General features: G+C 44.3%; 1 protein-coding gene across 2 annotated transcripts; it reads left to right on the forward strand.

The window, feature by feature from the left end:
• Positions 1-8092: 8092 nt before the first annotated feature.
• On the forward strand, positions 8093-11454 carry LOC129715973 (E3 SUMO-protein ligase KIAA1586-like). 2 transcript variants are annotated; one of them, XM_055665859.1, is made up of 3 exons: positions 8093-8378; positions 8600-8692; positions 8966-11454. In XM_055665859.1, the coding sequence occupies exon 3, from the start codon at positions 9043-9045 to the stop codon at positions 10468-10470; it is 1428 nt and encodes a 475-aa protein (XP_055521834.1). In that variant the 5' UTR covers positions 8093-8378; positions 8600-8692; positions 8966-9042; the 3' UTR covers positions 10471-11454. The 2 variants fall into 2 exon arrangements, with proteins under 2 accessions (XP_055521834.1, XP_055521833.1); XM_055665858.1 differs by lacking the exon at positions 8600-8692.
• The last annotated feature ends 1087 nt before the right edge of the window (positions 11455-12541 follow it).

A 12541-nucleotide genomic window follows, 5' to 3' on the forward strand; every position in this document is an offset into this window, starting at 1 on the left:
GAATTCTCTGCCTCAGAAGGCGATAGAGGCCGGTTCTCTGGATACTTTCAAGAGAGAGCTAGATAGGGCTCTTCAGGATAGCGGAGTCAGTGGATATGGGGAGAAGGCAGGAACGGGGTACTGATTGTGGATGATCAGCCATGATCACATTGAATGACGGTGCCGGCTCGAAGGGCCGAATGGCCTACTAGTGCACCTATTGTCTAGTGTCTATTGGTGATAACGTCGTAAAAGTAAACTGTCCCGGCCTCTTAACTGAGATGAACTCCCACCCTCCCGGGGATGGGGCGGGCGGGGAGAGGGGGTGGAGGGGAGGCGGGTGTATCTAACTCGTCATCCAACCGCCCGATGCTCCAGACTCCAGTCCAATGCGTAAGGATTTGGGGGGAGGGGGAAGAGGGGAGAGGGGAGATTGGTAGAAGGCAAGATTTTGTTTAACATAGTGGCACAGAGGCTGGTAACTGATTTAGAAAGGAACAGGTTAATAGATACAAAAGTGTATAAAGCAGGAATCCCAGGTTTCACATGTTGCTTAAAACACATTAGTGTAATATTGGACCTGATTCAACAGCCAAGCTCGAGAGGAGAGATTTGCATGTAGTGTTTTCGGACCTGGCAAACACGTGTGGTTCTGAGCCATATAGTTTTATTTGGAGTGCTGTTGATTTATTTCGTGTTTCAGTATTCACAGTAAATGTAGTGAAGGCATAGGTTAAGCATGGACAGTGGATACACTGGGAAAGTGTAGAAAAGAGGAGGTTTAGCTGGAGGGACCAGTGGTGCATGGAGGCGGGTCGTGTAAGTTTCCTTGTCAGGACTATTTATGATGTGCTGCCATCACCGAAGAACATCAAGCAAATGGGTGGGTGGGGACCCGACATGTCCCTTGTGTTCAAAGGTGACAACTTTGAGGCATATATTATCAGAAGGTAGACAAAAATGCTGGAGAAAGGCAGCGGGTGCAGCAGCATCTGTGGAGCGAAGGAAATAGGCAATGTGTCGGGCCGAAACCCTACTTCAGACTGTTATCAGTATGTGGGGTTAGTCTTTCTCAGGGTCTGTATACCTGGCGGCATAATCAGATTTTGAAGTGCACAGCTGTAGCAATTGAGAGGAGGAGAGTGCAGGTGAATTCAGTAGGCATCAGGATGGGAGTGTAGCTATTCATTGTGTTCCTGGGGAAGAGAAAGATCGAGGAGAGAAGTTTACAGACAGGTATGAGTTAGGCCAGTTACGGGGAGCCAATGATCGGGAGATGCGGGTAGATTTAGGAGGAAATTCCTCCTAAACTTCCTTGTTCCACAGGAAATAATTACTAGTAGTTTGAAGCCTGATATAGTGTTATATCAGTTAGTCAGCGGAGAGTGTATTTTATAGAACTGACGGTGCCTTGGGAGAACTTGCTGGATGAGGCTTATAAAAGTAAAAGGCTTAGATATGTAGAGTTGGCAGCAGAAGTTGAGCAGCGAGGATGGAGAGCAAGAGGCATCCGGTAAAGATGGGCTGTAGAGGATTCATAGCGAGATCAACCACGTCGCTATTTGGAGAGCTAGGAATTTGCAGACAGTGTCTACATCAGGCTGCAGAGCAAATGTCAGAGGCAGCAGAGGAAGGCAGTAGGTGGGTTTGGTGGAGAAGAAATAGTGTCAGTTGGGAGCAGAAAGGAAACATATGACATGTTATAAAAATATATTGTCAAGCATATTGGTTGAGAAAAGACATACAAGGATGTTGCCAGGATTAGAGGGTGTGAGCTATAGGGAGAGGTTGAGTAGACTGGGTCTCTATTCCTTGGAGCGCAGGAGGATGAGGGGAGATCTTATAGAGGTGCAAGCTCTGTACAGACAGCACCCGTAGTCAGGATCGAACTCGGGTCTCTAGGTAGGTGAATCAGGAACCAGAGGATATACTGTAGGTTTAAGGTGAAGGGGGGAAGATTTAATAGGAAACTGAGGGGTAACCTTTTCACACAAAGGGTGGTGGGTATATGGAATAACATAGTTGAGGCTGGGACTATCCCATCAGATAAGAAATAGTTAGACAGGTACATGGATAGGACAGGTTTGGAGGGATATGGACCAAGTGCAGGCAAGTAGGACTGGTGTAGGTGGGATATTGTTGGCCGGGTGTAGGCAAGTTGGGCTGAAGGGCCCGTTTCCACACTATTAATTTATGACCATTACTCTATGACTATGACATGCAGGATGTGTGTTTTTTTGTAATTGTAGTCTGTGTGAGTGTATCCCGGTCTTATGCAAGGGATATATTTGTGATGTTACAAGCTAAATGATGGGCTAGGATTAGTGGAAGATAGGATGCAAGTCGACTGGGCTTGTACTCACTGGAATTTAGAAGGATGAGAGAGGATCTTATAGAAACATATAAAACTCATAAAGGATTGGATAGGTTTGATGCAGGCAAAAATGTTGGGGGAGTCCAGAACCAGGGGTCATAGTTTAAGAATCCGGGGGAGGCTATTTAGGACTGAGATGCAGAAAAAAGCAGGAATAGGGTACTGATTTTGGATGATCTGCCATCATCATATTGAATGGTGGTGCTCGCTAGAAGGGCAGAATGGCCTACTCCTGCACCTATTTTCTATGTGTCTATGTTTCTACGTTTTTATGGTGACATTGTGGAGAGTGATTATATTTATCTGGGATGGAACAAGATTTTCATGAACTGGACCAATAGGCAGATTAAAAGATGATTTATTGAACAGATAAAAGTGATGCAAGTTTGTAAAACAGGCCAGGGCAGATTTTTCACACTAAATGGTATCGCCCTGTGTTATTTTTAGCAGACGAGAGAGGTATTGGAATGCAGTCACACAGCTCCATGACAATTGCACCAGGGATGGGCAGGGTGGTGACGAACGCGTTTGACACATTTGCTGGGTCCGTGAAGGTATGAAATACACGATTTGATACAACTGTACAAGACACTAGATTCAGGGACGGTTTCTTCTCATCTGTTATCAGGCAACTGAGTTCTGAATCTGCGGAATTCTCTGCCACAGAAGGCAGTGGAGGCCAATTCACTGGATGGTTTCAAGAGAGTTAGATTTGATCTTAGTGCTAAAGGAATTAAGGGATATGGGGGAAAATGCCGGAACGGGGTACTGATTTTACATGATCAGCCATGATCATATTGAATGGCGGTGTTGGGTCGAAGGGCCGAATGGCCTACTCCTGCGCCTATTTTTCATGCTTCTACCAAATATGAATGTACTGACTAATGATAAATTGTAGTGGGTTCTAAGATTTATCAACCACCATTCATTCACCTTAGAGATCGATGCTATTCAGCCTCGAGATCTGTGCCACAATATGTCTCTGAATATGTTTTCTTGTGTTATTTGGTGTGTGCGTGCCTGCGTGTGTGTTTGCCGTTCTGTCCATGTAGCATGGAATAAAGATCACAAGTATAATATTATCATAGGTACATAGAGATGAGAGGGTGTTTGTTCTTCTCTACCTGCATAGGTGGTTGCATGTTTTAATTAAAGTGGAGACAGGTCCTGTGGCCCAACTTGCTCGGGCCATTGAGTCAGAGACTCACATCATCATACAGCACGGAAACAGGCCCTTCGGCCCAACTTCCCCATGTTGACCAAGTCATAGAGCCATAGTGTCAACCAGCACAGAAACAGGCCCTTCGGCCCAACTTCCCCATGCCAACCAGGATGCCCCATCTACGCCTGTCCCACCTGCCCACGTTTGGCCCACATCCAGCTAAACCTTTCCTATCCATGGGGGTAGATTCATACAGCACAGACACAGGCCCTTCGGCCCAACTTCCCCGTGCCGGACAACATGCCCCATTGATGCTGATCCCAGCTGCCTGCGTTTGGACCATATCCCTCCAAATATTTCCCATCCATCCATGTACCTGTCCAAGTATCTTTCAAATGTGTTAGAGCACTGTTGTGTTTCGGCTGTATTAATAACTGAAGTTCTTACACCATGATAAATGTCCAAAGACTTTATTAACGACAAAGCATTGATAACTGCATGCTAGCGCGTCTCACTAATTCCAAGGGAAAAGAGGCAGGGAGCAGTGCTGTAAAAGCAAGTGGGCGTCACTACTAAAGCATGAGTCATAACATGAGTGACACTGAGCTACAAGCACCTGCCCCAACTGGCCATTCGGCCCATCAAGTGTGTGTCCACCAGCAATCCCCGTACACTAACACTGGGGACAATTTAAATTACAAAAGCCACATTAACCTACAAAACCTTTACGTCATTAGTGGAAACCAGAGCGCCCGGAGGAAACCCTTGAGGTCACGGGGAGAACGTACAAACTCCGTACAGACAGCATCCGTAGTCAGGATCGAACACGGGTCTCTGGCGCTGTGAGGCAGCAACTCTACCGCTGCGCCACCGTGCCGCCCTCTTTCAGCTTGTTCCATATACCCACCACCCTTTGTGTGAGGTCAGGTCAGGTCAGGTCAGTGGGAGTTCCCCCGCCACGGGTTCCATGTAATCCCGTGCTACCTGCTCCATGGTCGGATAGTCGGCGACTAAACCGTCTCCCCCACCTGTTTTTTCCAGGTGAGGAGGGGGCTGTGGACCCCCAGCAGGACCAAAAACAAAACCCGTCAAAGGGCGGATGAGCTTCTAGCGAGCCGACGGCCATCCACACTTCAGTAGAAGTTGTGATCACTGTCGTACACGGCATTGTAAGGAATGATGATAAAGCACACACACACACACACACACACACACACACACACACACACACACACACACACACACACACACACACACACACACACACACACACACACACACACACACACACACACACACACACACACACACACACACACACACACACACACACACACACACACACACACACACACACACACACACACACACACACACACACACACACACACACACTTCGAGCCAGCACCGCCATTCAATGTGATCATGGCTGATCAGCCCCAATCAATGGCCTACTCCTGCACCTATTGTCTATTGTCGATTGTCTATTGTGCCGATGTTGATCGAGTCCAGAACCAGTGGTCACAGTTGAAGACTAAGGGGTGAGCCATTTAGAACGGAGATGAGGAAATGAGGAGTTGTGAGTCTGTGGAATTCTCTGCCTCAGAGGGCGGTGGAGGCCGGTTCTCTGGAAACTTTCAAGAGACAGCTAGATGGGGCTCTTAAAGATAGCGGAGTCAGGGGATATGGGGAGAAGGCAGGAACGGGGTACTGATTGTGGATGATCAGCCTTGATCACATTGAATGGCGGCGCTGGCTCGATGGGCCGAATGGCCTACTCCTGCACCCATTGTTTATTGTCTAAAGCAGTGGTTCTCAACCTTTTTTCAGTGATGTACCCCCTGTGAAATATTTTTTCAGCCAAGTACCCCCTAACCAGCGCAAAGCATTTTTGGTTGAAAAAAAAGACTTAAAACAGAGCACTGTGCCATCAGTGTCTGATTTATTAAACTTTGGAACTGATAAACACATACAAAATTCAAACATTTGAAAAAAAACTATTTCGAACATTTTAAATGTTAATAATCCATGACTAAATTTATTGCAAATATTTCTCATCACTAAAATGTAGCGATTCAAACTAATGTAGCGAAAACAGTGACCATATAACCATTTAAAACTATAAAATGAACCATTTAAAACTGCATAAATGTGCAAAACACTGCTCATTTGTAGTGGTCTCTCTTGAACTATTTGGAAATAAAAAGATATAACTAAAAAAAAAGAAATAAATAATTATTAACTTAATTAACTTAATTATAAATAAAGATTTGTGCACATAAAAATAATTATCAACATAAAATGTCCTCTTTTGGGATCATAGTAAAGATCTGTGCTCAAAAATAAATCATTAACTTAATTTTAAATAAATGCAGAAATTGCTAAAATTAAAAAAATAAAAATATTTATCATCGGTTTGCTAGATATGAACTGTTTTGGGAGAGAAAAATGCTCACGGCAGACCAAACGTGTTAAACAGAAATTGGTCAGATATTGAGCTTTGCACAGTAAGAAATCATGTGAAATCATCACTGACTTTAATTTTAAATGAATGTACCTGTATGTTATACTGTTTAGTTTGGAGAAACAACCAGATAGTTACTGAGTTCGCACCGACCAGCGATTTTTGTTACAGATTTGACCATTTTATTTGGCGGCCAATCAAACGCTGTCTCTAAGGGGGTTGCATCCAATCACCAACCAGCTTGCCTTAAAATACCCGTCCAATCAACAAATAGGTCTCCTCCCGTCCAATCAGCCGCTGTCTCCAAGGGCATTGTGTCCAATCACATAATGCAGTTTAATGGTAATTAGCAGCTACGGTAAAGGTTGGAAGCCGCGGAGCTACTGACAGTCAAACGGGAGGGAGCAGGAGAGATTCACACAGTGTAGAATCCATAGCACCTAGTGTACAATTTCATAATATATACTAAATAACTGGGCTGACACACCTTGGCTGGGAATCTGGGGTTCACCAAAATTGTTCCCAATTGGGCCCCGCACATCCTAAGGCCGGCCCTGTATATGTAGCCCTATATTTTAAAATCTCACGTACCCTAGGGGTACGCGTACCCCCATTTGAGAACCACTGGTCTAAAGTATAAAGGAGATTTAGATTTTGGACTTTACAGATACCAGGTCCTTCGGTCCACCGATTCTTTGCCAACCAGCGATCACCTTGTGCACCCACACTATCCCCATATCCCCTGACTCTGCTATTTTAAAGCCCTATCTAGCTCTCTCTTGAAAGAGAGTTGTGAGTCTGCGGAATTCTCTGCCTCAGAGGGCGGTGGAGGCCGGTTCTCTGGATACTTTCAAGAGAGAGCTAGATAGGGAGTCAGGGGATATGGGGAGAAGGCAGGAGCGGGGTACTGATTGGGGATGATCAGCCATGATCACATTGAATGGCGGTGCTAGCTCGAAGCATCGAATGGCCTACTCCTGCACCTATTGTCTATTGTCTATAAGAAGGGTCTTCACCTGAAACGTCACCCATTCCTTCTCTCTAGAGATGCTGCCTGTCCCGTTGAGTTACTCCAGCATTTTGTGTCTACCTGAGAAGGCAAGATGGGTAGAGAGCACCAGAGGTGATGGAGAGAGTGAAACGGAGAGAAATGTTTGTGCTGTATTTCTGCTGACTCTTGAAAGTAACGTTAGTTGTTTCTCCTTGTGTTTCCAGGAAGCTGTGCTTTCAGGAGGCCAGGTGTAGCTGAGAGTGGGTGCAGAGAGTGGTGGAGTGAAACAAACAGGTAGACCAGTCTCTCAGGTTCAGTGAGGTGAAAGGAATAGACAAGCAGAGGGGGGCAGGTATAGAAAGTGTCTCGGTGTGTGGGGAGCTGGTTTTCAGAAATGAGTTGGCAGGGAACTTTTACCAAACTGCTCGAGCTGAGAGAAGGGAGGTTTTACTGGAAAATCATCTCCTGAAATTGAAGAAAGTGTGTAGGGTAATTCTGCTTGTTTTCCACAATTCACTCAACAACACTTTCTTATTTAAATAAGATTGGTACACAGAACGTGGGCTAGTGTTCTGAGTCAATAGACACTAGGCAATAGGTACAGGAGTAGGCCATTCGGCCCTTCGAGCCAGCACCGCCATTCACTGTGATCATGGCTGATCATCCACAATCAGTACCCCGTTCCTGCTTTCTCCCCATATCCCCTGACTCCGCTATCTTTAAGAGCCCTATCTAGCTCTCTCTTGAAAGTATCCATACAACCGGCCTCCACCACCCGCTGAGGCAGAGAATTCTAAAGACTCACAACTCTCTGTGAGAAAAAGGGTTTCCTTGTCTCCATACTAAATGGCTTACCCCTTATTCTTAAAGCCCCTGGTTCTGGACTCCCCCAACATCGGGAACATGTTTCCTGCCTCAAGCGTGTCCAAACCATTAATAATCTTATATGTTTCAATAAGAACCCCTCTCATCCTTCTAAACCGCCCTCCAGAGTATACAAGCCCAGCTTCTCCATTCTCTCAACATATGACAGTCCCGCCATCTCGGGAATTAACCTTGTGAACCTACGCTGCACTCCCTCAATAGCAAGAATGTCATTCCTCATATATGGGGACCAAAAGTGCACACAATACTCCAGGTGTGGTCTCACTAGGTCCAGAGGAAATTTACGAGGATGAGGGGAAACCTCATTGACACCTAGCGAATAGTTAAAGACCTGGAAACAGTGGATTCTGAGAGGGTGTCCAGCGGCTCAACAGTAAATATGAAGCGGATGCAACAAACTACCCTTAGCCATTTAAAAAACAAAACAAGCCTGCTGCTGCCTCGGACGACACTCCAGCAGTCACTAGGACGTTAGATGAAGAAGAGGGAACTACAGCGGAGCCTGATGCCAGCAGTGTATCGGGTAAGTGAAAGTCGTATACAAGTGAACTTTAGCAGATATTAGACTACTAGCTACTAGCTTATTAGAGATTTCCCAAACTGAATGAATACCACACATATATTCACTAAACGGCCTTGCTAGCTCAATCTTGTTGTAGTAAAGTAGTAAATAACGTAGTTATTACACATTTTACTGTGAGACTGTGAGTGTGTGTGTGCTGAATATCTCCTTGTTCCTTCTAGATGATAACTCCTGGCCAGCCCTATGGACTGAGAGTCAGGCTAGGGAGTTTAAAAGCAGGCATTCTTGGTTAGAATGGAAGGACAGAAAGTTAGGTAAATATCAGCCAACTTGTAAAGCTGCTATAAACACATGAAGTCAACTTTATGCAAATGAGAGTATAGCTGGTTTATTTTCATCTTAAAGATACATTAATTTCACTTTTATACAATTAAATTATAATGATATTGTCACAGTGAAGCTTATTTACAGTTCATTCAATTATTTTGAATAGATTCTTATCCAGTTCAGAAGGTGTTATTGCTAATATAGATTCAAAAAAGACTACTTGTATGATGTTAATTAGTCATGTTTTCGTTTACTTCCAGGTTGTGCTATTTGCAGCTCAACAAAATCTACTGGCGTCTTAACAGAGAAAAGAATTTCCATATCTGAGGAGTGGGCGATGTTTAAGATCCAGTCATCAGGCTCAAGCAGACCAACAGCCCTGGCCTCCTTGAGAAACAAGATCAGACGGCATGAGATGTCCAGGGCACACGAAATAGCTCAGGAGCTCACTGAAAAGGGTGGACAGGATTTACTTGGGAATCTTGTGAGAGCTGTGTCAGACACTGTGTTAGCTGAGACAAATGCTGTATTCAGAACAGCATATTATCTTGCCAAGATGAACCGACCTTTCTCTGACCATGACGATCTCATTGAGCTTCAGGAAAAAAACGGTGTCAACATGGGCACAAGTCTGCACTCAAGGTTCAGTTCAACAACAATTGTGGAACACATAGCAAAAAAGATGCAGACAAAAATAGTTGACAGCATTGTGCCATCTTCAAGCAAGCTGTCTGTTCTCATTGATGAGGCAACTTCTCTCAGCCATAAATCAGCCATGATTGTCAATGTGAAGGCCTCTTTAGATGGAGCTACTGAATTTGTTTTTTTGGACCTGGTGGAGCTGGAAAGCCAGAGGGCAGAGTCTATAGAGGAAGCTCTATTAAACTGTTTGGACACTGCAGGCTTTAGTGAAGAGTGGCTTCAAAACAACTGGATCTCATTTGTTTCTGATGGAGCCAGTGTTATGTTAGGCAAAAACTCTGGTGTGGCAACCAGGCTGACTACAAGGTACCCTAACCTCTTCACATGGCATTGCATGAACCACCGTCTAGAACTGGCTGTAAATGATGCTGTGGATGAGGTTCAGGCAGTCAACCACTTCAAAGTTTTCATGGACAAACTCCACAATCTCTACAGTCAGTCCAATAAAAATTCACGGGAACTTATGGAAGCAGCACAAGAAGTGGGCTCACAAGTCCTGAAGATTGGCAGAGTTTTAAACACCCGATGGGTTGCCAGCAGTTTCCGTTCTGTAAAGGTTGTGTGGAGATCATACGAAGCACTTAACAGACACTTTGAGAATGCTGCAGGAGACCAAACAAGAAACGGCAAAGAGAGGCAAACCTACAGAGGCCTGGCACGTCGTATGCAAAGCAAGGAATTTCTTTGTGACCTTGGACTCATGTATGATGCACTATCTGAACTTTCAAACCTGTCCCAGCAATTACAGGCCCATTCAATCACACTTTTAAGAGCAGAACAGCTGCTGAAGCGCACCATCCGAGTGCTGGCATCATGTAAAGATTCTCCAGGAGAGAAATTGGAGGAAGCATTGAAAGCACAGGCTTTGGGACAGTTTGGATCAGTGTCCCTGGAGTCAAATGCTAAGCTCATGCCGATCAATACAAAGCAGTTCCTACAAAGTCTGATCAACAACATGGAGAAGCGGCTCTCATTTAAGGATGAAATTCTCATGATCTCAGCATTCTGGATTCAAGCACCTGGCCATCAACACCTGGCATACGGCACGGTGAGTCACAGGTAAAACGACTGTGCAGGCGATTCAATCTTTGTCAAGAACAAGCTGTCAATGGAATGAGAGATTTCATCGAGCACCCAGAGAGTGAACCTGAATGCCTCAAACCACTCATCCACTGCATGCAGACCATCCCTTGCAGCACTGCAGAGTGTGAAAGGGGCTTCAGTCTGATGAATATTGTGTACACAGACCAAAGATCTAGAATGTTGTTGTCTAGTGTCAGCAATTTGATGATGATCAGCATCAATGGGCCCCCTGTAAGCCTTTTTGAGCCAAGCAAATATGTATCAACATGGTTACGAAGCCATCGCTCTGCCACGCAAGCAAGAAGGCAGAGCACACCTCAGATGCCTGAGTACAAGCAAATTTGGAAAGTTTTGTAAACTAGCAGGCTACTACATTTAAAGTGAAAAACAATTGTTGACAAAATCCCTTTTAGTGGAATACAAACACTTTTCCATTCCTGCTACAGTAGCAAGTATGGAAAAGTGTTTGTATTCCACTAAATATCCCTCATGTAACTGTGTATTCACCTTTGTTTGTTACTTTTTTACAATGAAGGGATTGTGGTGTTTGTTTTATTTTGCATGGGTCATGCGCCCTCTGCTGGTCGTTTTTGCGGATGTACTGTTTTTCTTCTCTGTTAAACACTGAACAGATGTTATTTGCATTGGACTTACTGTGATTGAAAACGTGTATTTTGTGATGCTGTGTGATTGCTGTATTAAGTATGAGTGTGAGACGTCTTAGAACAGTTGCTGATATGTTTTATTTATTTTAATTTATTATTTAAGTATTTTTGTATGGGAAACATAATTCTAAAGAACATGTTTTTATTTTGTATTTTTGCATTTATTGTTTCTTATATAGGGTATTTTATTTTATTGAGTTGTAATTGTTTCTGACAAATGACTAACTCTGTTTTTTCTTGTCTCAAAACTCTAAACAGAGCATGCAGCAGCAGCAGCAATAAATGTCCTGTGCAAAAGACTCAAGTATCCCGTCGCCTCCTTAGCACATTAATACTGAGGCCAGGCCGGTTACATATACAGTAGTACAGTGTTTATATAGCCAACAGTTATTTATTTATTGATGCTTTATAGTTTATTTGATGCTAGTGCCTAATGGTGATTTTAATTTGACTGTTTATTGTCCTAGAAACTGATGACAATATCGAGTGTTGAATAATCTCAATTACTTATGGTGGTTGTAGGCTACTGTATGCGACAGTGAGTGTGGCGGTGTTTATAGGACGGGTGTGGAAGAGGCTAGGAGGGAAACATCACAGTATACCCACTACAAAAAACTAGACTACACCACTGGCATTAAGACTTGGTAGGCCATAATTAGTGTGTAGAAAGGAACTGCAGATGCTGGTTTATAGCGAAGGTATACACAAAGTGCTAGAGTAACTCAGCCTGTCTGCCTTACAAAGTTCCCTCACAGATGTGTTCAAGGAGGATTTGGGGTAAAGCCGCCGCGAGTATATTCTGGAGTTTAGAAGGATGAGAGGGAATCTCATTGAAACATATAAGATTATTAAGGATTTGGACACGCTAGAGGCAGGAAACATGTTCCCGGTGTTGGGGGAGTCATGCACCAGGGGCCACACAGTTTAATAATAAGGGGTAAGCCATTTAAAACACTTTTTCACCCAGAGAGTTGTGAGTCTGTGGAATTCTCTGACTCAGAGGGCGGTGGAGGCCGGTTCTCTGGATACTTTTAAATGAGAGCTAGATAGAGTTCTTGAAGATAGCGGATTCAGGGGATATGGGGAGAATGCAGGAACGGGGTACTGATTGTGGATGATCAGCCATGATCACATTGAATGGCGGTGCTGGCTTGAAGGGCCGAATGGCCTCCTCCTGCACCTATTGTCTATTGTCTATTGTGATGTCCACCTCACTGTAACCTGGAAGCCAGACTGAAAAAGTGTCCCGGCCCAAAGTGCCATCTGGTTATCCCCTCCACACGCGTTGCCTGACACGCTGAGTTCCTCCAATACTAGGTTTTATGCTTAAGATTCCAACACTACCATGTCGTGGATCCCCGGTACATAACACTTATACACCATTTA

Source organism: Leucoraja erinacea, unplaced genomic scaffold (genome assembly GCF_028641065.1).
Source record: "Leucoraja erinacea ecotype New England unplaced genomic scaffold, Leri_hhj_1 Leri_1566S, whole genome shotgun sequence".
NCBI classification, from domain to species: domain Eukaryota; kingdom Metazoa; phylum Chordata; class Chondrichthyes; order Rajiformes; family Rajidae; genus Leucoraja; species Leucoraja erinaceus.